We start from the raw sequence: 26537 nt of genomic DNA, 5'->3' as shown, positions 1-26537 counted from the left end.
CCGTCATTCCCTGCAGCAGCAGCAGCAGCAGCAGCACCTCCCTCCTCCTCCTCCTCCTCCTCCTCCCTCCTGTCTGCCTGCCTGTCTGTCGCTCCGTCCTTTCCGTGTCGGATGTGCGGACTCTTCTTCTCCTTCTCCTCCGGCTGAACTTTGCAGTGGCGGTGATCTTCTGAGCAGGTAAACATCTCCTCCTCCTTCTCCTCCTCCTCTTTCTCCTTCTCTTTCTCCTTCTTCTCCTTCCTCCGTCTCTTTTGTCTCCGTGGCCGTGATTGGAGCTGCGGAGCGGCGGTCTGGAGCCTCTGATCCTCCGCAAACTTCGCTCCATGTCGGAGGACAGAGCCGACCGATCGAGGCTTTCTGCTCCGGTCTGAAGCGCAGAGTCTCCCCCCAGGCCCGCGCCTCTCTCCGGCCTCTCTCCGGCCTCTCTCCGGCCTCTCTCCGCCGTGCCGCGGCGCCTCAGCCCCGCCAGCAGCCATTAGTGTCGGCTGGAGGATGGAGGATAATAACGGTGCGCCATGCATGGACGCAAAAACAGGCGTGGCCGCGGGTGGAGGAGGAGGAGGAGGAGGAGGAGGTGATGTGTGTTAGTGTGTGTTAGTGTGTGTTAGTGTGTGTTCAGGACACACCAACACCCCGCACATTTGCGGGTGTTTGTTTTTTCAGCGGTAGAATGCGCGGGATGTGTCCGGCCTGCAGCAGCTGTCCCTCGGCTGAGGGAGGTCCTGCAGGCCGGAGAGGAGCCCCGTCACCTCCACCGCCTCCACCCACCGCTGAAACACGGTTACAAAAACATTGTTGCAACGTTTTCCAACGTTACGTGAACTAATGCGAACAAACATTTGAACAGGGCCGCTATGTTGTCATACAGGGCCGGGTACAGCCCCCACCCCACCCCCACCTCCAGCTCCACCCAGACAGGCTGCAGCTCCACACCGAGCTCAGCAGAACCTTCTGTTCCCATCAGAACCTTCAGTGACGACAGACAGCTGACAGTGCTGACAGGAACACGTTCTCCGGTTCTCCAGAACAACATTCTACGTTCACAGAACGTTCTCTCAACGTTCCTGTGCAGCTCTGTTTACGTTCTCCTCAGAACATCTAAGAAACGCGTTTCAAACGTAAGAACGTCATCTGAGTGAAACGTTCCCTTTATGTTCTCATGCTGTTCCTGACAATGTTCAAAGAACGTTCTCCTCAGATGGTCTTGTGGTTCCATAAACATCTTCTTCACATGTAGTCTCAACATTCTTGTAACGTTGGAAGAACATTTGTAGAAATGTGACTAGATGTTTCAGGAACGTTCTGAGAATGTTTTTGCAAAGCTAAGTGAACTGTAATGTTGTCCAAAGGTTCCTCTGATGTTCTCTCATGTTTACGTTACCTGATTTGTGGTTACTGTTTAATGTTCTAACGTTAAAGGAACGTCACAGAAACGTTCTAAAGAGAACATTCACAGAAACACAATCCCAACGTTCCCTCAGCGTTCCCATGCAGTAAAACATTGTATCTGAGCGTCTACAGAATGTTCTCTTAAGGTTCTTTAAATGACCATTTACCTCTGTGGAAAGTTTAAAGAATGTTCTTTGATGGTTCCTTGAAGGAACAGAGCTCAAACACGGGTTCTGTTCGAGGTCTGATAGAATATTTGGTTGCAGGAATGTTCTGTTAAGGTTCTGTTAAGGTTCTGTTAAGGTTCCGACGCTGTAGCAGCATTTTCAGTGATTACATTGAGAGCACGTTCACTAAATGTTCCCTTGTGGTTTTCATTAGAACATTTGGAGAATGTTCTCACTAGAACCCTGTAATGTTCTCCACTGTTCATGTTCTGATTCACTGCTTATGGAACCTAATCTGACATGGGAGCGTTGTAAATACGTTCTTCTCGACTCGTTGGGAAACACGTTAATGTTCCCCCAACGTAATAAAAACGTTCCTGTGTGTGACTTGTGACAGGAAGTCTCCGGAACGTTCTTCTAAATGATCATGAGTGGAACGTTGCCAGAACGTTTTCAGAATGTTTTCAGAACGTTGCCAGAACGTTACAGGACGTTACAGGACGTTTACAGGACGTTACAGAACGTTACAGAACGTTGCCAGGACGTTACAGGACGTTACAGGACGTTGCCAGAACGTTGCCAGAACGTTACAGGACGTTACAGGACGTTACAGGACGTTGCCAGGACGTTACAGGACGTTGCCAGAACGTTACAGGACGTTACATATTTGATGACCTGACCAGAGCAAACAGGAAGCAGACGACTGAACAGGAAGTCCTCCCCCTCACATTTAACGGGCTCATTTGCATAAAGAGGAGGAAGTGACATCAGATGTGTCACCATGGTAACTCCAGGTGGGAGCCATCGAGGTGCGTTCACTGACCGTGAAGTATGAACGCTCTGCAGGTCAGACTGAAAGTAATCGAGTACTTCACTGACATGTAATCAGAGTACTGATGTGTTTTAACTTCACGGACAGAAATGCATCATGGGTCATCGTTTGTTGAGATCAGCTGTTGTGTTTGAAGGGCGGGGTCAACAGGAAGTGTGTGTGTGTGTGTGTGTGTGTGTGTGTGAGTGTGTGTGTATGTGAGTGTGTGTGTGTATGTGAGTGTGTGTGTGTGTGTGTGTGGGTGTATATATGTGAGTGTGTGTGTGTGTGTGTGTGTGTGTATGTGAGTGTGTGCGTGTGTGTGTGTGAGTGCGTGTGTGTGTGTGTGTGTGTGCTCTGTTCAGTGAGGTCATTCTTTTTCTTCTTCGTCTGGAACACAAACGGTCGACTGTCCTGATGTAAACCTGGAGCTGATCACATGACACCTCCTCCTCCTCCTCGTCTTCTTCCTCCTCCTCCTCCTCCTCCTCCTCCTCCTCCTTCTTGTGTTGTGTTGTGTGTTGTGTGTGTGTGTGTGACCTCCTCACATCATTTCCAGCATCCTGCACAGCATTCTGGGAAGTCAGGTCCATTAGTGGAGGCGGTCCCACAGGACGACCTCGACAGGCTCATTAAGTCAGGTCAGCTGACCCACAGCCAATCACAGCTCAGAGACAGAGAGGACGATCCCTTCAGATTGTTTAGTACGTCACAGAACTACATTACCCATGATCCTCAGCTGCTGATGAGTTCTACAAATACCTGGACCTGGTTCAGTCTGGACCGGGTCAGTTCTGTATTATCGTTCTTTAATAGTCTGCAGACCTCCACATGTGACCTGTCTCACTGTCTGTCCCCCCGTCTGTCTTCCTGTCTGTCCCCCCGTCTGTCCCCGTCTGTCTCCCTGTCTGTCTTCCTGTCGTCCTGCAGGGCTCGTCCTGAAGCTGCCCATGTGGACGTGTCTCCGTTGACATCGAGGCGTGTCAGAGGTGAAAGGTCATGATGACGACGGTTGCCGCCGAGTACGACCACATGGAGCTGCAGCAGCAGTACAGCAGCAATGACACGGTCAACAACCGCTGGGACGACGAATGGGACAACGAGAACAGCTCGGCCCGCCTCTTTGAACGCTCCCGCATCAAGGCGCTCGCAGGTAGGAGCCCCGCCCCCTTAAAGTACCACGTTCACGTGTTAATGAGGTTCTGTCTCCATACACTCTGTCACATGATGCAGACCACATGACCACCTAAAAACATGCTTGTTATGCTGAAGGTAACACGAGATGGCAGAAAGGCGTCAGCTGATCTCTGACATAACATGGCTCCGCCCACTCAGTCATACTCTGTCCAATCAGCAGTCTCCCGGGTTGTCTCGTGGTTTCCTCCTGATTGTCTCCTGGTTCTCTCATGGTTGTCTCGTGGCTGTTTCCCGGTTGTCTTGTGGTTGTTTCCTGGTTGTCTCATGGTTGTTTCCTGGTTGTCTTGTGGTTGTTTCCTGGTTGTTTCCTGGTTGTCTCGTGGTTGTTTCCTGGTTGTCTCATGGTTGTTTCCTGGTTGTCTTGTGGTTGTTTCCTGGTTGTCTCGTGGTTGTTTCCTGGTTGTTTTGTGGTTGTTTCCTGGTTGTCTTGTGGTTGTTTCCTAGTTGTCTTGTGGTTGTTTCCTGGTTGTCTCATGGTTGTTTCCTGGTTGTCTTGTGGTTGTTTCCTGGTTGTCTCGTGGTTGTTTCCTGGTTGTCTTGTGGTTGTTTCCTGGTTGTCTTGTGGTTGTTTCCTGGTTGTCTTGTGGTTGTTTCCTGGTTGTCTCGTGGTTGTTTCCTGGTTGTCTTGTGGTTGTTTCCTGGTTGTCTTGTGGTTGTTTCCTAGTTGTCTTGTGGTTGTTTCCTGGTTGTCTCATGGTTGTTTCCTGGTTGTCTTGTGGTTGTTTCCTGGTTGTCTCGTGGTTGTTTCCTGGTTGTCTCGTGGTTGTTTCCTGGTTGTCTTGTGGTTGTTTCCTGGTTGTCTTGTGGTTGTTTCCTGGTTGTCTTGTGGTTGTTTCCTGGTTGTCTCGTGGTTGTTTCCTAGTTGTCTTGTGGTTGTTTCCTAGTTGTCTCCCAGTTGTTTCCTGGTTGTCTCCCAGTTGTCTCCCATTTGTTTCCTGGTTGTCTTGTGGTTGTTTCCTGGTTGTCTCCCAGTTGTTTCCTGGTTGTCTTGTGGTTGTTTCCTAGTTGTCTCGTGGTTGTTTCCTAGTTGTCTTGTGGTTGTTTCCTAGTTGTCTCCCAGTTGTTTCCTGGTTGTCTCCCAGTTGTCTTCCAGTTGTTTCCTGCGTGTCTCGTGGTTGTTTCCTGGTTGTCTCCCAGTTATCTCCCAGTTGTTTCCTAGTTGTCTCGTGGTTGTTTCCTAGTTGTCTCGTGGTTGTCTCCCAGTTGTCTCCCAGTTGTTTCCTGGTTGTCTCGTGGTTGTTTCCTAGTTGTCTCGTGGTTGTTTCCTAGTTGTCTCCCAGTTGTTTCCTGGTTGTCTCCCAGTTGTCTCCCGGTTGTTTCCTGGTTGTCTTGTGGTTGTTTCCTGGTTGTCTCCCGGTTGTTTCCTGGTTGTCTCGTGGTTGTTTCCTAGTTGTCTCGTGGTTGTTTCCTAGTTGTCTCCCAGTTGTTTCCTGGTTGTCTCCCAGTTGTCTCATGGTTGTTTCCTAGTTGTCTTGTGGTTGTTTCCTAGTTGTCTTGTGGTTGTTTCCTGGTTGTCTCCCAGTTGTCTCGTGGTTGTTTTCTAGTTGTCTCGTGGTTGTTTCCTGGTCCCTTATGTCATTATCAGGCTTCCCATGATGCTTTGGGGCTCCAAATACTACAATACCCACAAACCTCAGCTGCTTTTGTCATAAAGAATGTGAGTGTGTGTGCGCAGGATGTTTGTCTCTCACTTCCTGTCCTTCAGTCTGGAATGTGAAGGAACAATGAAGGGAACCCCCCCCCCCCCACACACACACACACACACACACACGCAGTCTACACTGTGAAAAATGTTTCTTCAGACTAGCTTTCGGTCTGAACCGGCTGCTGATCATCTGTGGACCTCCAGACGAGCATCAGCCAGAACTGAGCCTCAGCTCCATGTACCACAGCTTGAGGAAACAGGAAACAGAATTCTTGGAATTAATGTTTTACAGTTTTTATGGAGGGGTCCGCCTCTGTGTGCAGGGGGCGAGGCCCGTGTGTGTGTGTGTGTGTGTTTGTGTGTGTGTGTGTGTGTGTGTGTTTTGGAGGGAAACGGAGAACAATCACAGTCAGAGTGCCGTGGAGTGTTGGGCAGGGCCGGACACACACACACACACACACACACACTCTGACCTCTGGACTTTTCTTCTTCTCCTGGAACACGAGGACGTCTTCGTCTTCTTCTGTCCGCTGTGAGCTGCAGGTCGACTTTTCTTCTTCTGTGGTTTCAAACTCGTCTGTTTCTTCTTCTTCACTCGGTTTAATCACACCTCGTTTCGTCTGTAAAGCCGCGGCGCTCTTTGAACGATGACGTTTGGTCTGTCGCTCCGTTGATCGTTCGTCACGGCTCGCCGTCCTCGCTGTGGATTTGTTCGTTGGATCGGTGCTGAAGATTTGAGACCTGATGGAGGCGGAGTCTGCTCAGCTGCAGGGCAACTATAACCTGCTGGAGGGCCGATTCAAACAGCTGCAAGGTGAGAACCCGATCAGAACCAGACGGGTCAGAGATCACAGCAGCACAGGGAGGAAGGAGAGCTGGTCTTGATGGTCTTGCTGGTCTTGGTGGTTTTGGTGATCTTGCTGGTTCTGCTGGTCTTGATGGTTTTGCTGGTCTTGGTGGTTTTGGTGATCTTGCTGGTTCTGCTGGTCTTGGTGGTCTTTCTGGTCTTGGTGGTTTTGGTGATCTTGCTGGTCTTGGTGGTCTTGGTGATCTTGCTGGTTTTGTTGGTCTTGCTGGTTTTGGTGGTCTTGCTGGTTTTGGTGATCTTGCTGGTTTTGCTGGTCTTGCTGGTCTTGGTGATCTTGTTGGTTTTGTTGGTCTTGGTGGTCTTGCTGGTTTTGGTGATCTTGCTGGTTTTGTTGGTCTTGGTGGTCTTGCTGGTTTTGGTGATCTTGCTGGTCATGGTGGTCTTGCTGGTCTTGGTGGTCTTGGTGGTCCTGGACCTCGATAAGAAACCTGATTTATTATTATTTTTTCATCATTGACGTTGTCGATAAAGTTTCTGTTGAAGGTTCTGATGCCGGTAGAACAGGAGGAGCAGTGGATTGGTCCTTGCTGTGCTCCGCCCAATGATGCGCGGGTCAGAACCAGACTCAGTCCGGCTGTGATGTGAACCTGTCGAGGAACGTGGAGGAACTATTTAGTTTGTCTCATCCCGACACGTTGGTACACTAATGCTAGTAGCACCTAGCTTGTAGCTCGTAGCTTGTAGCTTATAGTTGTAGCTCATAGCTTGTAGCTCCTAGCTTGTAGCTCATAACTTGTAGCTCCTAGCTCGTAGCTCCTAGCTCGTAGCTCATAGCTTGTAGCTTGTAGCTCGTAGCTTGTAGCTCTTAGCTTGTAGCTCGTAGCTTGTAGCTCGTAGCTTGTAGCTCTTAGCTTGTAGCTTGTAGCTCATAGCTTGTAGCTCATAGCTCGTAGCTCCTAGCTCGTAGCTCATAGCTTGTAGCTCGTAGCTTGTAGCTCTTAGCTTGTAGCTCATAGCTTGTAGCTCGTAGCTTGTAGCTCGTAGCTCTTAGCTTGTAGCTCGTAGCTTGTAGCTCGTAGCTCATAGCTTGTAGTTTATAGGTCATAGCTTGTAGCTTATAGCTCGTAGCTCCTAGCTTGTACCTTGTAGCTTGTAGCTCATAGCTTGTAGCTCGTAGCTCATAGCTTGTAGCTCATAGCTTGTAGCTCGTAGCTCATAGCTCATAGCTTGTAGCTCATAGCTTGTAGCTCGTAGCTTGTAGCTCGTAGCTCATAGCTTGTAGTTTATAGGTCATAGCTTGTAGCTCATAGCTCGTAGCTCCTAGCTTGTACCTTGTAGCTTGTAGCTTATAGCTCGTAGCTCGTAGCTCATAGCTCATAGCTTGTAGCTCGTAGCTCGTAGCTCATAGCTTGTAGCTCATAGCTTGTAGCTCATAGCTTGTAGCTCATAGCTCGTAGCTCCTAGCTTGTAGCTCATAGCTTGTAGCTCATAGCTCGTAGCTCGTAGCTCCTAGCGCTCATTGATCTGTGGAGGTGGAATGAACACCGCTCTGGCAGGAAGAGAAGTTTGGATCAGGAGAACTGTTTAACCTCTGATGAGTTCTGGTTCTTGACCCGGTTCTGTTGTAATGAACCTGGAGGTCGACAGTATTTGGACGTCGTCATGGCGGTCTCGTGATGTTTGCTGAGGTGGTCGAGGTCTCCAGAGTCTGAGGAACCCTGGTGCTGTTGTCGAGCAGCTAACATTTAGCACGTTAGCGATATTCATCGGTCTGGACTCAGGACGAGCTAACATGGCTAAACACTGCTAAAACAGACCAAACTGTGTGTGTGTGTGTGTGTGTGTGTGTGTGTGTGTGTGTGCAGATGAGCGGGAGGCGGTGCAGAAGAAGACCTTCACTAAGTGGGTCAACTCTCACCTGTCCAGAGTGTCGTGCAGGATCACCGACCTGTACATGGACCTGAGAGACGGACGCATGCTCATCAAACTGCTGGAGGTCCTGTCAGGAGAGAGACTGGTACTACACACTGTACTACACACTGTACTACACACTGTACACACTGTACTACACACTGTACTACACACTGTACACACTGTACTACACACTGTACTACACACTGTACTACACACTGTACACACTGTACTACACACTGTACTACACACTGTACACACTCTGTACTACACTCTGTACTACACTCTGTACTACACATAGTACACACTGTACTACGCACTGTACTACACTCTGTACTACACACTGAACACACTGTACTACACACTGTACTACACACTGTACTACACTCTATACTACACACTGTACTACACATAGTACAGTCTGTACTACACACTGTACACATAGTACACACAGGTGTTGGGTGGTACTTTTGGCCAGCAGCATACAGGAAGTGATGTCACAGCTGACCCAGGTGTGTCCTCCTTCCTTCCTGTTGGAGCCAGTGTCCTTCCTGTGCTGCGTTCAGGGTCAGGGTGACGGTCGGGTTTCTCCACGTCCTCCAGGCTTGTTTCACTGCTCGCTCACAGGAAGTCTTTGATTGTTGTCCTGTGTGTGTGTGTGTGTGTGTGTGTGTGTGTGTGTGTGTGTGTCCAGCCGAAGCCCACCAAAGGTCGGATGCGGATCCACTGTCTGGAGAACGTGGACAAGGCTCTGCAGTTCCTGAAGGAGCAGAGGGTCCACCTGGAGAACATGGGCTCTCATGACATCGTGGACGGGAACCACAGGCTGACGCTGGGCCTCATCTGGACCATCATCCTCCGCTTCCAGGTGACTCGGGCCGGACCACCGCTGTTAGCATGCTAACAGAACCGGGCTCAGCAGCCGGGGTGTTAAAGTAATGTGATTACTTAAAGAAGTACTCCGTAGCTGCCTTTAAAGTGAGGAGTAATAGATTACACAGCAGGTGGAAAACACAGAGCCACGCCCCCTCTCATTACTCATTAACAGCCCAGCCTCTGATTGGCTGACTGCCTCAGGTAAAGTCCAGGTTTGTTCATGTTTTACTGACAGCAGGCTGTCGTCGTGGAAACAGAGTCCAGGTGACATCACACACACTCCTGGGTTGACCTTTGACCATTGCCTGAAACACTGACCAATCAGCTGTGACTTCCTCCTGAAATGCTCCAATCAGAGCTGCTGAGTTTTCACAAACAGCTCCACCAATCAGATCGCAGAAACACTGAACTGCGTAGAGCCAATCAGCTCATCAGCCAATCGAAACAATCAGTTCAAGTGATGTCAGCCAATCACAATCAAAGAAGTTTCATGTCACAGTGTACAGGTCAGACAGGTGTGCTCTCACCTGTACATGCAGGTTTGTTCTCACCTGTTCTCACCTGTACATGCAGGTGTGTTCTCACCTGTTCTCACCTGTACGTGTTCTCACCTGTACATGCAGGTTTGTTCTCACCTGTTCTCACCTGTACGTGTTCTCACCTGTACGTGCAGGTTTGTTCTCACCTGTTCTCACCTATCCTCTGACTGGCCTTGTTTTGATGTTCAGATTCAGGACATCAGCGTGGAGACTGAAGACAACAAAGAGAAGAGATCAGCCAAAGACGCTCTGCTGCTGTGGTGTCAGATGAAGACGGCAGGGTGAGACTCAAACCATGTACTAATACTATGAGTACTGCTGATACTATGAGTACTGCTGATACTACGAGTACTGCTGATACTACGAGTACTGCTGATACTACAAGTACTGCTGATATCAGCAGTAAATTACGATTCTCTGTAATGAATAATTCATTATTAACATTTCATCTCTGACCTCATCAACAACAGCAGCGATGACTCAACACCAGGTGTGTTTCTCCTCAGGTATCCCAACGTAAACATCCACAACTTCACCACGAGCTGGAGAGACGGGATGGCCTTCAACGCTCTCATCCACAAACACAGGTAACATCATCTTCATCACACACACAGGTAACATCTTCATCATCACACAGGTAACATCATCTTCATCACACAGGTAACATCATCTTCATCACACACACAGGTAACATCATCTTCATCATCACACACAGGTAACATCTTCATCACCACACACAGGTAACATCATCTTCATCACACACAGGTAACATCATCTTCATCACACACAGGTAACATCATCTTCATCACACACACAGGTAACATCATCTTCATCACACACACAAGTAACATCTTCATCATCACACAGGTAACATCATCTTCATCACACAGGTAACATCATCTTCATCATCACAGGTAACATGAGGGTTCTGTTGGGTTGTGTGTGTTCTGTTCAGGCCCGACCTGATCGACTTTGACAAGCTGAAGAAGTCCAACGCTCACTACAACCTGCAGAACGCTTTCAACCTGGCAGAACAACACCTGGGCCTCACCAAGCTGCTGGACCCAGAGGGTAAGATCCTGATCCAGTTTAACTGAACCGGGCCTGAGACCTGCAGTGCCGGCCCATTTCAGAGACTCAGCCTCCATGCTGTGTTTGTGTTGCAGATATCAGCGTGGACCATCCCGACGAGAAGTCCGTCATCACCTACGTGGTCACCTACTACCACTACTTCTCCAAGATGAAGGCTCTGAAGGTCGAAGGCAAACGCATTGGAAAGGTCTGAGACTGAGACTGATAAAGACTGAGACTGAGACTGATAAAGACTGAGACTGATAAAGACTGAGACTGAGACTGAGACTGATAAAGACTGAGACTGATAAAGACTTAGACTGGGACTGATAAAGACTGAGACTCATAAAGACTGAGACTGAGACTGATAAAGACTGAGACTCATAAAAACTGAGACTGATAAAGACTGAGACTGAGACTGATAAAGACTGAGACTGATAAAAACTGAGACTGAGACTGATAAAGACTTAGACTCATAAAAACTGAGACTGAGACTGATAAAAACTGAGACTGATAAAGACTGAGACTGATAAAAACTGAGACTGATAAAGACTTAGACTTATAAAAACTGAGACTGAGACTGATAAAGACTGAGACTGAGACTGATAAAGACTGAGACTGATAAAGACTTAGACTGGGACTGTTAAGACTGAGACTCATAAAGACTGAGACTCATAAAAACTGAGACTAGATTCAGTTGGTGGGGATGAACCAGCGCTGGTGCAGGAGGTGGAGCGTTACCAGTTAGATATAGTTGGACTCACCTCCACGCACAGCGCTGGTTCTGAAACTAAAATCCTGGAAGAGGGTCTGGACTGTCTCATTTACCCAGAGTAAGAGGCTCCAGGCGGGTGTGGGGATACTCACAAAGCCCCGGCTGAGTGCTGAGGTGTGGAAGTCGCCTCCATGGGTTCTGCCTGTTCATAGTGTACTCCAAACACTGTACACTGGGATCCACTGTGTGGTTGTGAGTCTGTGTTCAGATTCAGGACATGCACGTGGAGACTGAAGCTGACAAAGACTTCAAACCATGTAATACTACGAGTACTGCTGATACTACGAGCATTCGGTCCTGCTGATGTGTTCTGAGCGTCATGTGATGAAATATGAAGGAGATGTCTGTCTTCTTGTCCAGGTGTTGGATAACGCCATAGAGACGGAGAAGATGATCGAGAAGTACGAGTCCCTGGCCTCAGACCTGCTGGAGTGGATCGAGCAGACCATCATCATCCTCAACAACAGGAAGTTCGCCAACTCTCTGGTCGGAGTTCAGCAGCAGCTTCAGGCCTTCAACACCTACAGGACGGTGGAGAAGCCCCCAAAGTCAGAGCCTTCACTGAACCCTGTCTCCTACACCCTGTCTCCTCCTCTCTCCTCATCTCACCTCCTCTTGTCTCCTCTCTCCACCTCCCCTCCTCTAATCTCCTCTTTCCTCCTTATCATTCAGGTTCACGGAGAAGGGGAACCTGGAGGTTCTCCTCTTCACCATCCAGAGTAAAATGAGAGCCAACAACCAGAAGGTCTACATGCCGAGAGAGGGCAAGCTCATCTCCGACATCAACAAGGTCAGAAACCTGCAAGACTCCAAGACTGAGTTCCAGAACTGAGGTCCAGGACTGAGGTCTAAGACTGAGGTCCAGGACTGAGGTCTAAGACTGAGGTCCAGGACTGAGGTCTAAGACTGAGGTCCAGGACTGAGTTCCAGGACTGAGTTCCAGGACTGAGGTCCAGGACTGAGGTCCAAGACTGAGGTCCAGGACTGAGGTCTAAGACTGAGGTCCAGGACTGAGGTCTAAGACTGAGGTCCAGGACTGAGGTCTAAGACTGAGGTCCAGGACTGAGGTCCAGGACTGAGGTCCAGGACTGAGGTCCAGGACTGAGGTCCAAGACTGAGGTCCAGGACTGAGGTCTAAGACTGAGGTCCAGGACTGAGGTCTAAGACTGAGGTCCAGGACTGAGGTCTAAGACTGAGGTCCAGGACTGAGTTCCAGGACTGAGTTCCAGGACTGAGGTCCAGGACTGAGGTCCAAGACTGAGGTCCAGGACTGAGGTCTAAGACTGAGGTCCAGGACTGAGGTCTAAGACTGAGGTCCAGGACTGAGGTCTAAGACTGAGGTCCAGGACTGAGGTCCAGGACTGAGGTCCAAGACTGAGGTCCAGGACTGAGGTCCAAGACTGAGTTCCAGGACTGAGTTCCAGGACTGAGTTCCAGGACTGAGGTCCAGGACTGAGGTCCAAGACTGAGGTCCAGGACTGAGGTCCAGGACTGAGGTGATCAGATGGATTGATTTTATAAATAAAATGTAATAATTCAGTTTCCATCTTTTCAAAACAAATATCAGCTGTTAATAATTTGTCAGCTGTCTGAGTTCAGGTGTGAACAGTGCGTCGTGTATTCAGTCGTGTTGTTGATGGATTCACTTCATGTTGTTCTGTGACTCTGCAGCGACCTCTGCTGGTTCATACTTTATATTATCATGATCTGCTCTTAAACTGTATCTCCGGTCCTTCTGGGCCAGAGATGGACCGGAGGAGTCCACAGTTTGGTTCTTGGTGTTTGACGTGGTCATGTTCGTTCGTCAGGCTTGGGAGCGACTGGAGAAGGCGGAACACGAGAGGGAGTTGGCTCTGAGGACGGAGCTGATTCGTCAAGAGAAACTGGAACAACTTGCCAGACGCTTTGACCGCAAGGCAGCCATGAGAGAGACGTGGCTGAGTGAGAACCAGAGGCTGGTTTCACAGGTAGGAAGAGGGCAGCTACCAGGTGCGACATGTCCTGTCACGGTTCTTATTTGCTGGTTTCATGAATGTCTCCTTTTCTCTCCAGGACAACTTTGGATTCGACCTTCAGGCCGTCGAGGCGGCCACCAAGAAGCACGAGGCGATTGAGACGGACATCGCGGCGTACGAGGAGCGTGTCCAGGCTGTGGTTGCTGTGGCCAAGGAGCTGGAGGTGGAGCACTACCACGACATCAAACGCGTTGCGGCCAGGAAGGACAACGTGATCCGGCTGTGGGAGTACCTGCTAGAGCTGCTGAAGGCCCGCAGACAGAGACTAGAGATGAACCTGGGCCTGCAGAGGGTCTTCCAGGAGATGCTCTACATCATGGACTGGATGGACGAGATGAAGGTAACACTGACGATGTTCCTATCTTTGAGCTCGGGCAGAGGGCTGATGGTTGGGGTCTTAACTGTTGGTCTCTCTTTGTTTTAGATGTTGCTGCTGTCTCAGGATTATGGGAAACATCTGCTCGGTGTGGAGGACTTGCTACAGAAACACACCCTGGTCGAGGCTGACATTGCCATCCAGGCTGACAGGGTCAAGGCAGTTTCCACCAACGCCAACAAATACTCCGTCAATGATGATGGTGAACAGCATCCTTTGGTTTTAAATTATTTGTCCACATTCTGACTTCATCGTGTTTATTCTGTTCTGACTTCCCAACGAGGAGTCTTGTAGCACCAGGACCATGTGCGGTAGCTAACATAGTGTCTTCCTATCCAGGCTACAAGCCCTGCGACCCGCAAGTCATTCAGGACCGGGTTTCCCACCTGGAGTTCTGCTACCAGGAGCTGACACAGCTTGCTGCTGAGCGCCGCGCCCGTCTGGAGGAGTCCCGCCGCCTCTGGAAGTTCTTTTGGGAGATGGCGGAGGAGGAGGGCTGGATCCGTGAGAAGGAGCAAATACTGTCCTCTGTCGAGCATGGCAAAGACCTGACAGGGGCGCTACGCCTCCTCAGCCAGCAACGTGCCCTAGAGGATGAGATGAGTGGTCGTGCTGGCCACCTCCAACACACCATTGCAGAGGGCCAGGCCATGGTGGAAGCTGGACACTTCGCCGCCACCAAGATTCAGGAGCGTATCGCTGACCTGCAGGCTCAGTGGGCGGCACTGGAGCAGCTGGCTGTGGCGAGGAAGAAGCGGCTGGAGGATGCTCTGGCACTGCACCAGTTCCAAGCTGATGCAGATGATGTTGACGCCTGGGCCCTGGACGCCCTGCGCATTGTCTCCAGCGGAGAGACGGGCCATGACGAGTTCTCCACGCAGGCTCTGGTCAGGAAGCACAAGGATGCCGCGGCCGAGGTGGCCAGCTACCGTCCAGTCATCGACTCACTTCACGAGCAGGCCGCCTCACTGCCTGAGGAGGATGCTGAGTCAGAGGAGGTGCACGGTCGGTTGGCCGGCATTGAGGAACGCTACAAGGAAGTGTCAGAACTGACGAAGCTGAGGAAGCAGGCGCTGCAGGATGCTCTGGCGCTCTACAAGATGTTCAGCGAGGCGAACGCTTGTGAGGTTTGGATCGACGAGAAGGAGCTGTGGCTGAACAGCATGGAAATCCCTGAAAAACTGGAGGACCTGGAGGTCATACAGCACAGGTAGGACTACAAGAGGCTGCATGTTGTGATGTTACACCTCTCTTAGCCAGCACCACATTCATGTGGACTGTGTCCTCTGCAGGTTTGAGAGTCTGGAGCCTGAGATGAACAACCAGGCGTCTCGTGTTGCTGTGGTGAACCAGATTGCCCGGCAGCTGATGCACAATGGTCACCCTAGCGAAAAGGACATCAAGACCCAGCAGGACAAACTCAACAACAGGTACAGACAGATGTAACTAGCTGTAAACACTGTGCAGGTGTGATTGTACCTGTAGACTGATGATCCTCTCCTCTAGGTGGAGCCAGTTCCGTGATCTGGTGGACCAGAAAAAGGAGTCCTTAAACTCAGCCCTGGGAGTGCAGAATTACCACCTTGACTGCAACGAGACCAAGTCCTGGATCAAAGAAAAGACCAAAGTCATCGAATCCACCCAGGAGCTGGGCAATGACCTCACCGGGGTCATGGCCCTGCAGCGCAAACTTACGGGTATGGAGCGTGACCTGGCCGCCATCGAGGACAAACTGGGTGATCTGCGAGGCGAGGCTCAGCGGCTGGCAGAGGAGCACCCCGACCAGGCCAAGGCCATTACAGGCCGTCTGGCTGAGATCACCGCCGTCTGGGAGGAAATGAAGAACACTCTGAAGAACCGCGAGGAGTCTCTGGGAGAGGCCAGGAAGCTGCAGCAGTTCCTGCGTGAGTTGGACGACTTCCAGTCCTGGTTGTCCCGCACTCAGACAGCTATCGCCTCCGAGGACATGCCCAACACGCTCGCTGAAGCCGAGAAGCTCATGGCCCAGCACGATGGGATCAAGAACGAAATCCAGAATTATGAGGAAGACTACCAGAAGATGCGGGACATGGGCGAGATGGTGACGCAGGGCCAGACGGACGCCCAGTACATGTTCCTGCGACAGCGGCTGCAGGCGCTCGACACCGGCTGGAACGAGCTGCACAAGATGTGGGAGAACCGGCAGAACCTGCTGTCCCAGTCCCACGCTTACCAGCTGTTCCTCAGGGACACCAAGCAGGCCGAGGCCTTCCTCAACAACCAGGTAACCTCACCTCACGTCAGTCTAGTTTAGTCCCTCCAATATGTTTTCAGCTTACAATGCATTTTCCAGATTTCAGAGGATATTTAGGTCTTCAGAGAACATTACTAATTATTCCTCTGACCTTTCCTATTGTTCTCCAGAGGATGAACCCTTTTGATTTTAAAGATCTCTGCCTTCTCACTGACCTGTGTCCTTGCCCTGCAGGAGTACGTCCTCGCTCACACTGAGATGCCCACCACGCTGGAGGGCGCCGAGGCCGCCATCAAGAAGCAGGAGGACTTCATGACCACGATGGACGCCAACGAGGACAAGATCAACGGCGTGGTGGAGGCCGGCAGGCGCTTGGCCAGCGATGGAAACATCAACGCCGAACGCATCCAGGAGAGAGTCGCCTCCATCGATGACAGGTAAGACGTCAGCTTTGATCAGTCCATACAGGAACCGATGAAGATCAAGTGTCACGATAAAAAGCTGCAGACACTAAATGGACCTTTTTAGAGAATGAGAGCGAACCATCAAACCTCCGACTGTAACAACGCTCAGTGCAGATTATTGAAGTCAGACCCACTGACAGGTTGTCATCTGTGGAGGCGTCTCAAAGCTGCTCTGATCGTGTCTTATGAAGAAATGAGCTGCTCAGCTGATTTATTGGCTCAGTAAAGTTTGCTCATGAGTTCATGGTCACAGTCTCTAGTGTAGGTCTTTAGGGCGGGGCTACCGACTGATTGACAGGTCATTCTCAGTGAGTCGGTGCAGCTCAGCTCAGATCCTGAGGGCATACAGGACCTCTCTCCAAATATGGTCACTTCTGGCTCCAAAAAAACCCAAAATGGCGGCGCCAAACTCAAAACAGTTGACTGCAAACCAACGGGTGATGTCACTTTGGCGTCGACAGCGTTCCCTGCAGCCAATCAGCATGAAGTATTGGTGATGATCCTCTATGTTTCAGGCACAAGAAGAACAGGGAGGCTGCAGTGGAGCTGCTGATGAGGCTGAAGGACAACAGAGACCTGCAGAAGTTCCTTCAGGACTGTCAGGAGGTCAGAGTCCGTCAAACACTCAGACTTTGTCTAACGTCGTGCTCAGGCCGTGAACCTCTCTGTGTTTGTGTTTGCAGCTGTCTCTGTGGATCAACGAGAAGATGCTCACGGCTCAGGACATGACCTACGACGAGGCCAGGAACCTGCACAGCAAGTGGCTCAAGCACCAGGCCTTCATGGCCGAGCTGCAGTCCAACAAAGAGTGGCTGGACAAGATCCAGAAGGTGTGGCCCTCTTTATGATGCGTTCACTGCACGTGTGCGCCTCAACTGTGCACGGACTGATCACCTGTGATCTAGATTAGCACGACAAACTTGTTTGAAAGGTTTCACGAGGACTGTTGTTGACCACAAGCTTCAATCAGGAAATGCTGCATAGCTCAGTAGCTAATGTGCTAGCTGACTCGTGTCAGCATGCTGTGGTGTAGCTCTGACCCGGGTTCTTTGGGTTTGTTGGACCGCAGGACGGTGCGCTGCTGGTGTCGGAGAAGCCAGAGACGGAGGCGGTGGTGAAGGAGAAGCTGTCGGCGCTCCACGCCATGTGGCAGGACTTGGAGTCCACGACGCAGACGAAGGCTCAGTGTCTGTTCGACGCCAACAAGGCCGAGCTGTTCACGCAGAGCTGCGCCGACCTCGACAAGTGGATGGGAGGCCTCGAGGGTCAAATCCAGTCCGACGACTACGGCAAAGACCTGACGTCCGTCAACATCCTGCTCAAGAAACAGCAGGTACGTGATAGAAGTGCTACGAGTACTGCGAGTACTACTGCAGTGAACCAAGTTTTATTACGAGCCAGTGGTAACAGGGCATACTTTAGAGTACTTTAGCTGTATCAGAGTACTTTAGCTGTAACAGAGTACTCCTGTATGGTCTGGTCCCATAGATGCTGGAGAAGCAGGTGGAGGTGCGTCAGAAGGAGGTGGTGGAGCTGCAGAGCCAGGTGCAGGCTCTGGGTCAGGAGGTGAAGGACACTGATGAGGTGGACGGGCGGAGACAGCTGGTGGAGACGAAGTTCCAGGAGCTGCTGGAGCCGCTGAGACGCCGCAGGAACTTCCTGGTGGCATCGAGAGAAGTTCACCAGTTCAACCGAGATGTCGAGGACGAGATCGTAAGTGAACCAGGCTCTGACTGTCTGTCTGACTGTCTGTCTCTCTGACTGTCTGTCTGTCTGTCTGTCTGTCTGCCTGTCTGTCTGTCTGTCTGTCTGTCTGTCTCTCTGACTTCTGTCTCTCTGTCCTCAGCTCTGGGTTCAGGAGAGGTTTCCTGTCGCCACGTCCACGGATCATGGTCAGAACTTGCAGACGGTTCAGCTGCTCATCAAGAAGAACCAGGTGAGACAGTCTGTGTGGACGACAGGTGGACAGGTGAATCATGTGATGGGACGAGGTGTCCATCAGCCAATCAGTGATCATGAATGTGTTGCAGACCCTTCAGAAGGAGATCGCAGGTCATCAGCCTCGTATTGATGACATCATGGAGCGCAGTGAGAGTCTGCTGAAGGACGCCTCGTCCAGTGGTGATGTCATCCGTCAGCGCCTGGCCGACCTGCAGGAACTGTGGCGGCAGCTGACGGAGGAGGCGGAGCTCCGTCACGGACGCCTGGAGGAGGCGCACAAAGCCCAGCAGTACTACTTCGATGCGGCCGAGGCCGAGGCGTGGATGAGCGAGCAGGAGCTGTACATGATGTCAGAGGAGAAGGCCAAGGTGAGGGCGGGGCCAGGACACACCTGTCAGCCTGTGATAGGCTGAGCCTGCAGGCAGGGTTCAGGGCTAAATGTTTGTGGTTTGTGATTGGTCAGGACGAGCTGAGCGCCGTCACCATGCAGAAGAAGCATCAGATCGTGGAGCAGGCGGTGGAGGACTACGCCGAGACCGTCCACCAGCTGTCCAAGACCAGCAGAGGACTGGTGGCTGACGGACACCCCGAAAGGTGCGCACGCCACGCCAGGACGCCACGCCATTCTGACCGGTTTGTGTTATCGCCATGGTAACAGGAGTGTGTGTGTGTGTGTGTGTGTGTGTGTGTGTGTGTGTGTGTCAGTGAGCGTATCAGCATGCGTCAGTCTCAGGTGGATAAGCTCTACGCTGGCCTGAAGGACCTATCAGAGGAGAGGAGGGGCAAGCTGGACGAGAGGCTCCGCCTCTTCCAGCTGAACCGTGAGGTCGATGACCTCGAGCAGTGGATCGCTGAGCGGGAGGTGGTGGCCGGGTCGCACGAGCTGGGACAGGACTACGAACACGTCACCGTACGTCACCGTGACTGACAGTACTGAGTATTATTTATGATCACATGACCGCTGACCTCTGACCTCTGTGCTCAGATGCTGCAGGAGCGTTTCCGGGAGTTCGCCCGGGACACCGGGAACATCGGCCAGGAGCGCGTGGACGCTGTCAACCGCCTGGCAGACGAGCTGATCAACACTGGCCATGGTGACGCAGCGACGGTGGCAGAGTGGAAAGACGGGCTGAACGAGGCCTGGGCCGACCTGCTGGAGCTCATCGACACCCGGACACAGATCCTCGCCGCCTCCTTCGAACTTCACAAGTTCTACCACGACGCCAAGGAGATCCTGGGACGGATTGTGGATAAGCAGAAGAAGCTGCCAGAGGAGGTGGGACGCGACCAGAACACGGTGGAGACGCTGCAGAGGATGCACACCACCTTCGAACACGACATCCAGGCCCTGGGAACACAGGTCCGTTACATCAACTCTTTTATGGGGTGGCATATGATTCCACACGGGGAGTTGAACCCTCGACCTTTGTGTTGCAGGTGAGGCAGCTGCAGGAGGACGCGGTGCGCCTTCAGTCGGCGTACGCCGGAGACAAAGCCGACGACATCCAGCGGAGGGAGAGCGAGGTGCTGGAAGCCTGGAGGAGTCTGCTGGAGGCCTGCGACGGACGCAGGGTCCGCCTCCTCGACACCGGGGACAAGTTCAGGTTCTTCAGCATGGTCCGAGACCTGATGCTGTGGATGGAGGATGTGATCCGGCTCATCGAAGCCCAGGAGAACCCCAGGTAAGCAGAGTGTGCTGCTGTCTGGAACTCATGATGTGATGTGAGCGGTGATTAACGTCTGCTGTTTCCTCGTGTGTTCAGAGACGTGTCGTCAGTGGAGCTGCTCATGAACAACCATCAGGGCATCAAGGCCGAGATCGACGCCCGAAACGACAGCTTCACGGCCTGCATCGAGCTGGGCAAAGCCCTGCTGGCCCGAAAACACTACGCTTCAGAGGAGGTGAAATATGTAACGTCCAAACTAATGTGATAGAAGAAGAATAACAGATGAGTTCAACAGGAAAGATGTTAACATGGATTCAAACAAAAACACACATATATTTATATATGTTATATATTATATTTATATATATATTATATATTATATTTTAATATATAAATTTATATTTTTATATATTATATATAGGGCTGTCAATCGTTTAAAAAATAACTAATTAATCCGCGATTAATCGCGATTAATTACAGAATTTTCTATCAATAAAGTATCAATAAATTAAATGCATTTTTCTGAGACTGAAGCTATAAGAATATTTATTATGTAAAATGATCAAATGAATGTAAATAAACACAGAGAAAGTATATTTAAATTCATTCATGTGTTATTGGCTTAAGGTGCACATATGCAGTGCAAACGGAGAAAAGCCAGAATGAGGAAATATACTGAGGAGTGCCACACTCCTGTAGTGTAGACGGGTGTTTTGTTGAGGTGATAGTTAAAGTCGTGTTACTTGTGGAATAATGTTAACTCGTGCTGTTGCAACTGTGCAAATGCCATTGTTTTTGTTCCAACGAGCCGTCGGGCAACTTTTAAAATGAAGTCTCCCTAAAAGTCCTTATCCATCTTTACACCACAGACTCTCCTTTAGTTAGGATAGATCATAGACATATATACATAGACTCTCCTTTAGTTAGTAGATCATAGACAGAATTCAGACTCCTTTAGTTAGGATAGATCATAGACATATACATAGACCTCTCCTTTAGTTGGATGATCAAGACATATATACATAGACTCTCCTTTAGTTAGGATAGATCATAGACATATACATAGACTCTCCTTTAGTTAGGATAGATCATAGACATATACATAGACTCTCCTTTAGTTAGGATAGATCATAGACACATAGACTCTGCTTTAGTTAGGATAGATCATAGACATATACATAGACTCTCCTTTAGTTAGGCTAGATCATAGACATATATACATAGACTCTCCTTTAGTTAGGATAGATCATAGCATATACATAGATGCCTCATTGAGCAGGTTGGTCCGTTGCTGCGATACGTTACGTCCGCATATTGGATGTGGCAGATCTGCCCGTAAAACTAATACAAGCAGGGCCGGTTTTAGCTGTGGGCAATGTGGGCGACCGTGCAGGGCGCAGTCTCCATGAGGGCTTTAAGTTAATGCCTCTATACACCCATTCACACACACACACTATATATCTGGGAAACAAAGCTCTACTTTGCCACATCCAAAATGGCGGCCGCCCCGGAAGTAAACAAAACCGCGTTAATTGCGTTATTTTTTATACGCGTTAATTCTTTAAAATTAATCGACAAAATTAACACGTTAATTTTGACAGCACTAATTATATATAAATGTAACAAAATATTTTATTCTTCTTTTTTCTGTTAAAATTCAAGAATTAATTTAGATTTCCACATTTGTAACTTGATGTAGAATATTTATGATTTATTCATTTTTTATTATAAATGTTTATTTTTTATTTTAGTTTGAAGCTTCGTTAACTATTTACATCAGTGTAATCTGATTACTTCGGACATTTCAGACAGATGAGGAGGTCGTCCAATTACCCAAAGGTTATTGCTGGTGGGGCACCCCTAACATCTGCACACCTGTGAACAGACAGGTGAACAGCACAGACAGGTGAACAGACAGGTGAACAGCACAGACAGGTGAACAGACAGGTGAACAGCACAGACAGGTGAACAGGACAGACAGGTGAACAGGTGGACAGACAGACAGACAGACAGACAGGTGGACAGACAGACAGGTGAACAGACAGGTGGACAGACAGGTGAACAGACAGGTGAACAGACAGGTGAACAGACAGGTGGACAGACAGGTGAACAGACAGACAGGTGAACAGACAGGTGAACAGGTGTCTCTCTCTGTGTTCAGATTAAGGACAAGCTGCTGCAGCTGACCGACAAGAGGAAAGAGATGATTGACAAGTGGGAGGACCGGTGGGAGTGGCTACGACTCAGTAAGGCTTACACTTCCTGTTTCCACACACTTCCTGTTTCCATGGCACAGGGTCAGAGGTCAGAGGTCACCTGTCGAATTTGATCCACCTGAAACAGGAAACAGGAAGTAACACACACTGCTGAAACACTTCCTGTTGACTTTTCATAGTAAAAGTCAACAATTTAAAATGCAGGAAAGCTTTTATTTTGACACATCTGTACAGGAAGTGTTTAGTTTCGTTAGAAACAGTCGTTAACAAGGTGGTGAGACATGGACAGTTGGTCTGACTCCCCTCCTATCCCCTCCTGTCCCCTCCCCTCCTGTCCTCTCTCCTCCTGTCCCCTCCCCTCCTGTCCCCTCTCCTACAGCCTCTCCCCTGTAATGTAATGTAATGTAATGTAATGTAATGTAATGTCTGCTCCCCCCTCAGTCCTGGAGGTGCACCAGTTCTCGCGGGATGCGGGCGTGGCCGAGGCGTGGTTGCTGGGTCAGGAGCCGTACCTGTCCAGCAGGGAGATGGGTCAGAGCGTGGACGAGGTGGAGAAGCTCATCAAACGCCACGAGGCCTTCGAGAAGTCGGCCGCCACGTGGGAGGAGCGCTTCTCCGCTCTGGAGCGGCTGACTACGGTGAGACGAAGGGGACAAAACATGTTAGCTCAGAGCTCAGCCGGAGTTAGCCACAGCTAATGTTGATGGTGACTCCCTCAGCCAATCACAGCTGTCCGTGCGTCTGTCTGTCTTGCAGCTGGAGCTGCTGGAGGTGAGGAGGCAGCAGGAGGAAGAGGAGAGGATGAGGAAGCCGCCGTCTCCCGAGCCGCCCGTCATTCAGCAGGAAGAGGCCGAACAGCAGAGGTGAGAGTTTGACCACAGCGCCCTCTGCAGGACGCCACAGGAAGTGCAGCTTTAATGACTCTGTCTCTCTGCAGCAGGGTCGTCGCTCAGAATGGACTGTCATCGGATCAGGACTCTCCTCGGGTCAGTATTTACTCATCATCTTCTTCTTCTTCTTCTTCTTCTTCTTCTTCTTCTTCTTCATCGTCACCATGAAGACCAGTCGATTGACTGTCTGTGAAGGTTCTCCGTCGTCAGGTCAGAGTGTTGAAGGTTCTCCGTCATCAGGACAGAGTGTTGAAGGTTCATCAGGTCAGAGTGTTGAAGGTTCTCAATCATCAGGTCAGAGTGTTGAAGGTTCTCCGTCATCAGGTCAGAGTGTTGAAGGTCAGTCCACACCATCAGTCAGAACTGAAGAAGTCCAGCTGATACGATGACTTCTTTTGAAGTATTTTTATTATTAATCGGATTCTTACTCGTCAACAGCAAACACTCAAATGTTTTAAATCTAACGCTCTGTAAACACTTCCTCTTCAGGATGCCGTGGATGCTGTCGACCTGGTGAACGGCGTGGCCGAGCGGAGCTCCAAGGAGCCGAGTCCCGGAGGTTCCCCGACCATCGGCAGGAAGAGCAAAAGCAGCCAGTCATCCACGCTACCGTCCAAAAACCAAGACTCGATGTCCTCGTCGCAACTCGAGGGACTCCTGCACCGCAAACACGAGTGGGAGGGGCACAACAAGAAGGCGTCCAACAGGTAAAGATCATCAGCCACAGGATCCATCTCGCCCACAACAAAACATGTCTCACTGCTAATCATGTGACCCTGCTGCTCTGTGATTGGCAGATCGTGGCACAACGTGTATTGTGTCATCAACAACCAGGAAATGGGTTTCTACAAAGACAGCAAGACGGCGGCTCAGGGAGTCCCGTACCACAACGAAGTACCCATCAGCCTAAAGGAGGCGACCTGTGATGTGGCGTCAGACTACAAGAAGAAGAAGCACGTCTTCAAACTCCGGTAAGAAGGGTCCAGGTCCAGGCTCAGGTTCTGGTTCTGGATTAGACTGAACTGTGTCTGAGGACACTCATCAAAAGAACCTCAGGCACCTGAGAACGTGGTCCAGACCAGAACCAGTTGGGAACGTGGTCTGTGTGTAAATATATGGTGTGAACATTCGTTTGATCTTCTGTTCTGTTTCAGACTCACTGATGGAAACGAGTATCTGTTCCAAGCCAAAGACGAAGTAAGTCTGGATCTTTAGAACTTTGTGTTTTTGTGTGGTAGATTTCTGTCATCGACCCAGTAAATCATCTGTAAAACCATCTGTAGAACTCATAGAATCACACACCTGTAAACCCTGTAGACCCTGTAGAATCACCTGTAGACCCTGTAGACCCTGTAGAATCACCTGTAGACCCTGTAGAATCACCTGTAGACCCTGTAGACCCTGTAGAATGACCTGTAGACCCTGTAGAAGGACCTGTAGACCCTATAGAATGACCTGTAGACCCTGTAGACCCTGTAGAATCACCTGTAGAACCTGTTGAATGACCTGTAGACCCTGTAGAATGACCTGTAGACCCTGTAGAATGACCTGTAGACCCTGTAGAATCACCTGTAGAACCTGTAGAATCACCTGTAGACCCTGTAGAATCACCTGTAGACCCTGTAGAATGACCTGTAGACCCTGTAGACCCTGTAGAATCACCTGTAGAACCTGTAGAATCACCTGTAGACCCTGTAGAATCACCTGTAGACCATGTAGAATCACCTGTAGACCCTGTGAGACCTGTTGTGCATGTTCTCTCTGACCCATGTCGCCCCCTGTAGGAGGAGATGAGCACCTGGATCCAGGCCATCCTGAATGCCAACACTGACCGCACCGACGTGCAGAGTAGTAACCCCGGAACACCGGCGTCTGGGCGCGCTCAGACGCTGCCGGCTGCCGTCATGCTCACTACCGAGTCGAGTCCCGGCAAGAGAGAGAAGGACAAAGAGAAGGACAAGGAGAAACGCTTCAGTCTGTTCAGCAAGAAGAAACAGTAGAACACTGAAGGCACTTTGGTGAAACGGACCGGTCCGATCCCGACCCACGCTCCGACGCAGGAAATGCCTTATTTAGCTTTAGCTATTTCTCATTACTCGCCGCCAGCTGGAACGTGAACTGACACCTGCGTACGAGCGTGAGTCCAGGTGTGAGCATCATGAAGGTCTCGTCAGAGACAGGTGAGGGGACGCCCTCTCTGACGAGACCTTCATGAACGATGTCAGAACGACCAGCCATTAACCTCCCGACACTTCCTGTTCCCTCAAACTGCCGTTCAGTGTTTAAACAGACGGTTAATTTTCACGTTAACACGGACGTCAGACTCAGTTCAGCATCATGAAGCCAAAACCAAACAAATGAATCTGGCGGTGACATCACTGCTGATGTCACAACTGAACAGCCAGTGGCGGGGGTTGATGGCTTTGGAGCCGAAACTGAAGTTTCACCAAAGTGTGCCGTCGGGTTGTTTTGTGTTGTTTCCTTCACATGGTTGTCCGGTCAGCTGACGAGGCGACGCCGTGCCTGAGAGCGTGCGGCGGCGATTGTGTGACGTCAAATCAACGCTCGCCACCATTTGTTGATTCATTGTTAATGTCTGAACCGCCGCCTGTCGCTCTCTCACACTGACGTCGGCGGAGACCACTCTCGTTTTTTTTTTTTTTCGTTTTTTTTCTATTTTTCTGTTTGTTTTTTACAATTGTTTTTGTGACGCTGTCTTCAGACAGCCTCTGTTCTTCCTCTGCCGTTGAGAAATTGGACCAATAGTGCATTTTGTTTATTATGTTTGAAGTTTTTTTTGTTCCTTTTCGTCTTAAAAACAGCCAATCACCTTCGAGGAGCCGTATGATGTAAAATATCCACACTGCATGCTTCGTCGGGCAGCGAGCGCCGCCTGAGACACTCTCCTGAAACTAAGAGTCTCCTCATTTTTATCCTTTTCTTTGGTTCTGAAGTTTCTGGTCCGGATTATGAAGGTCGGTGTGTATAACGGACACGTAAAGCATCGCGTTGGGTGGTAGACGAACCGTCGTCAGGCAGAGAAATGAAGGTTGCTTGCTTCTCGCTCAGATTTTCTGCTCTTTGATACTCGTGTTGCTCTGCGTCACTGTATATCTATTGTACTGAACATGTATGGAAGTTAACGCCATCTTACTGCACAATCACAAACATCTATAGGAATGAAGTTTGAGGCAAATATTTAAAGTTAGAACATAAAGGCTTTTCTCATGTATGAAACTGCACCTGTAGACTTTAAAGCTCTCTCTCTGTCAAATATGTGCGATGTCATTAAAGCTTTTAAACTTTAAACTTTCCTGTTTCCTCATTTTACACACCAGCTGCTGACATCATCATTAATCACCTGCTCAGAGTCAAATATGGTTCAGTTAGCGCTTCACTACACTTCAGTGTTTCTTTATAACGTCTGTAAATCATCAAGCATTATTATTACAGCTATTAATGCTATCAGGTACCTTTAGCTTGTAGAAATAATATTATTAGCTTTCATCAGAGTGTGGTCGTCACGGACGGTCTCTGGTCATGGCG

At 50.0% G+C, this 26537-nt stretch overlaps 1 protein-coding gene across 3 annotated transcripts; it reads left to right on the top strand.

The window, feature by feature from the left end:
- LOC104935440 (spectrin beta chain, non-erythrocytic 1) lies at positions 1-26300 on the top strand. Of its 3 annotated transcripts, XM_019260038.2 has the most exons (36): positions 1-177; positions 3298-3520; positions 7883-8034; positions 8623-8796; positions 9533-9624; positions 9850-9930; positions 10299-10414; positions 10510-10622; positions 11550-11737; positions 11862-11979; positions 12998-13156; positions 13242-13544; positions 13629-13782; positions 13920-14790; positions 14873-15010; positions 15087-15843; positions 16048-16250; positions 16793-16883; positions 16961-17107; positions 17347-17610; positions 17766-17990; positions 18124-18213; positions 18308-18586; positions 18682-18812; positions 18924-19128; positions 19204-19578; positions 19656-19900; positions 19982-20120; positions 22047-22131; positions 22543-22739; positions 22858-22964; positions 23039-23087; positions 23481-23698; positions 23789-23962; positions 24146-24188; positions 24776-26300. In XM_019260038.2, the coding sequence occupies exons 2-36, from the start codon at positions 3367-3369 to the stop codon at positions 24989-24991; spliced, it is 7053 nt and encodes a 2350-aa protein (XP_019115583.2). In that variant the 5' UTR covers positions 1-177; positions 3298-3366; the 3' UTR covers positions 24992-26300. The 3 variants fall into 3 exon arrangements, with proteins under 3 accessions (XP_019115583.2, XP_027132492.1, XP_019115584.2); XM_027276691.1 differs by lacking the exon at positions 1-177 and having other exon boundaries at positions 3367-3520; positions 23042-23087; XM_019260039.2 differs by lacking the exons at positions 1-177; positions 3298-3520 and adding an exon at positions 5718-6023.
- The last annotated feature ends 237 nt before the right edge of the window (positions 26301-26537 follow it).

This window comes from Larimichthys crocea, unplaced genomic scaffold (assembly GCF_000972845.2).
Source record: "Larimichthys crocea isolate SSNF unplaced genomic scaffold, L_crocea_2.0 scaffold532, whole genome shotgun sequence".
Classification (NCBI taxonomy): domain Eukaryota; kingdom Metazoa; phylum Chordata; class Actinopteri; family Sciaenidae; genus Larimichthys; species Larimichthys crocea.
Note: the sequence above shows the minus strand (reverse complement) of the source record. Positions and strands in the feature narration are given on the sequence as shown.

Bases quoted from the DNA above. Each gene is read 5' to 3' on its own strand.
- LOC104935440 (XM_019260038.2), top strand. From the start codon at position 3,367: ATGATGACGACGGTTGCCGCCGAGTACGACCACATGGAGCTGCAGCAG. The intron at 13,783-13,919 runs GTGAACAGCATC...CTTCCTATCCAG, and splicing joins ATACTCCGTCAATGATGATG to GCTACAAGCCCTGCGACCCG. The intron at 17,108-17,346 runs GTGTGGCCCTCT...GTTGGACCGCAG, and splicing joins GGCTGGACAAGATCCAGAAG to GACGGTGCGCTGCTGGTGTC.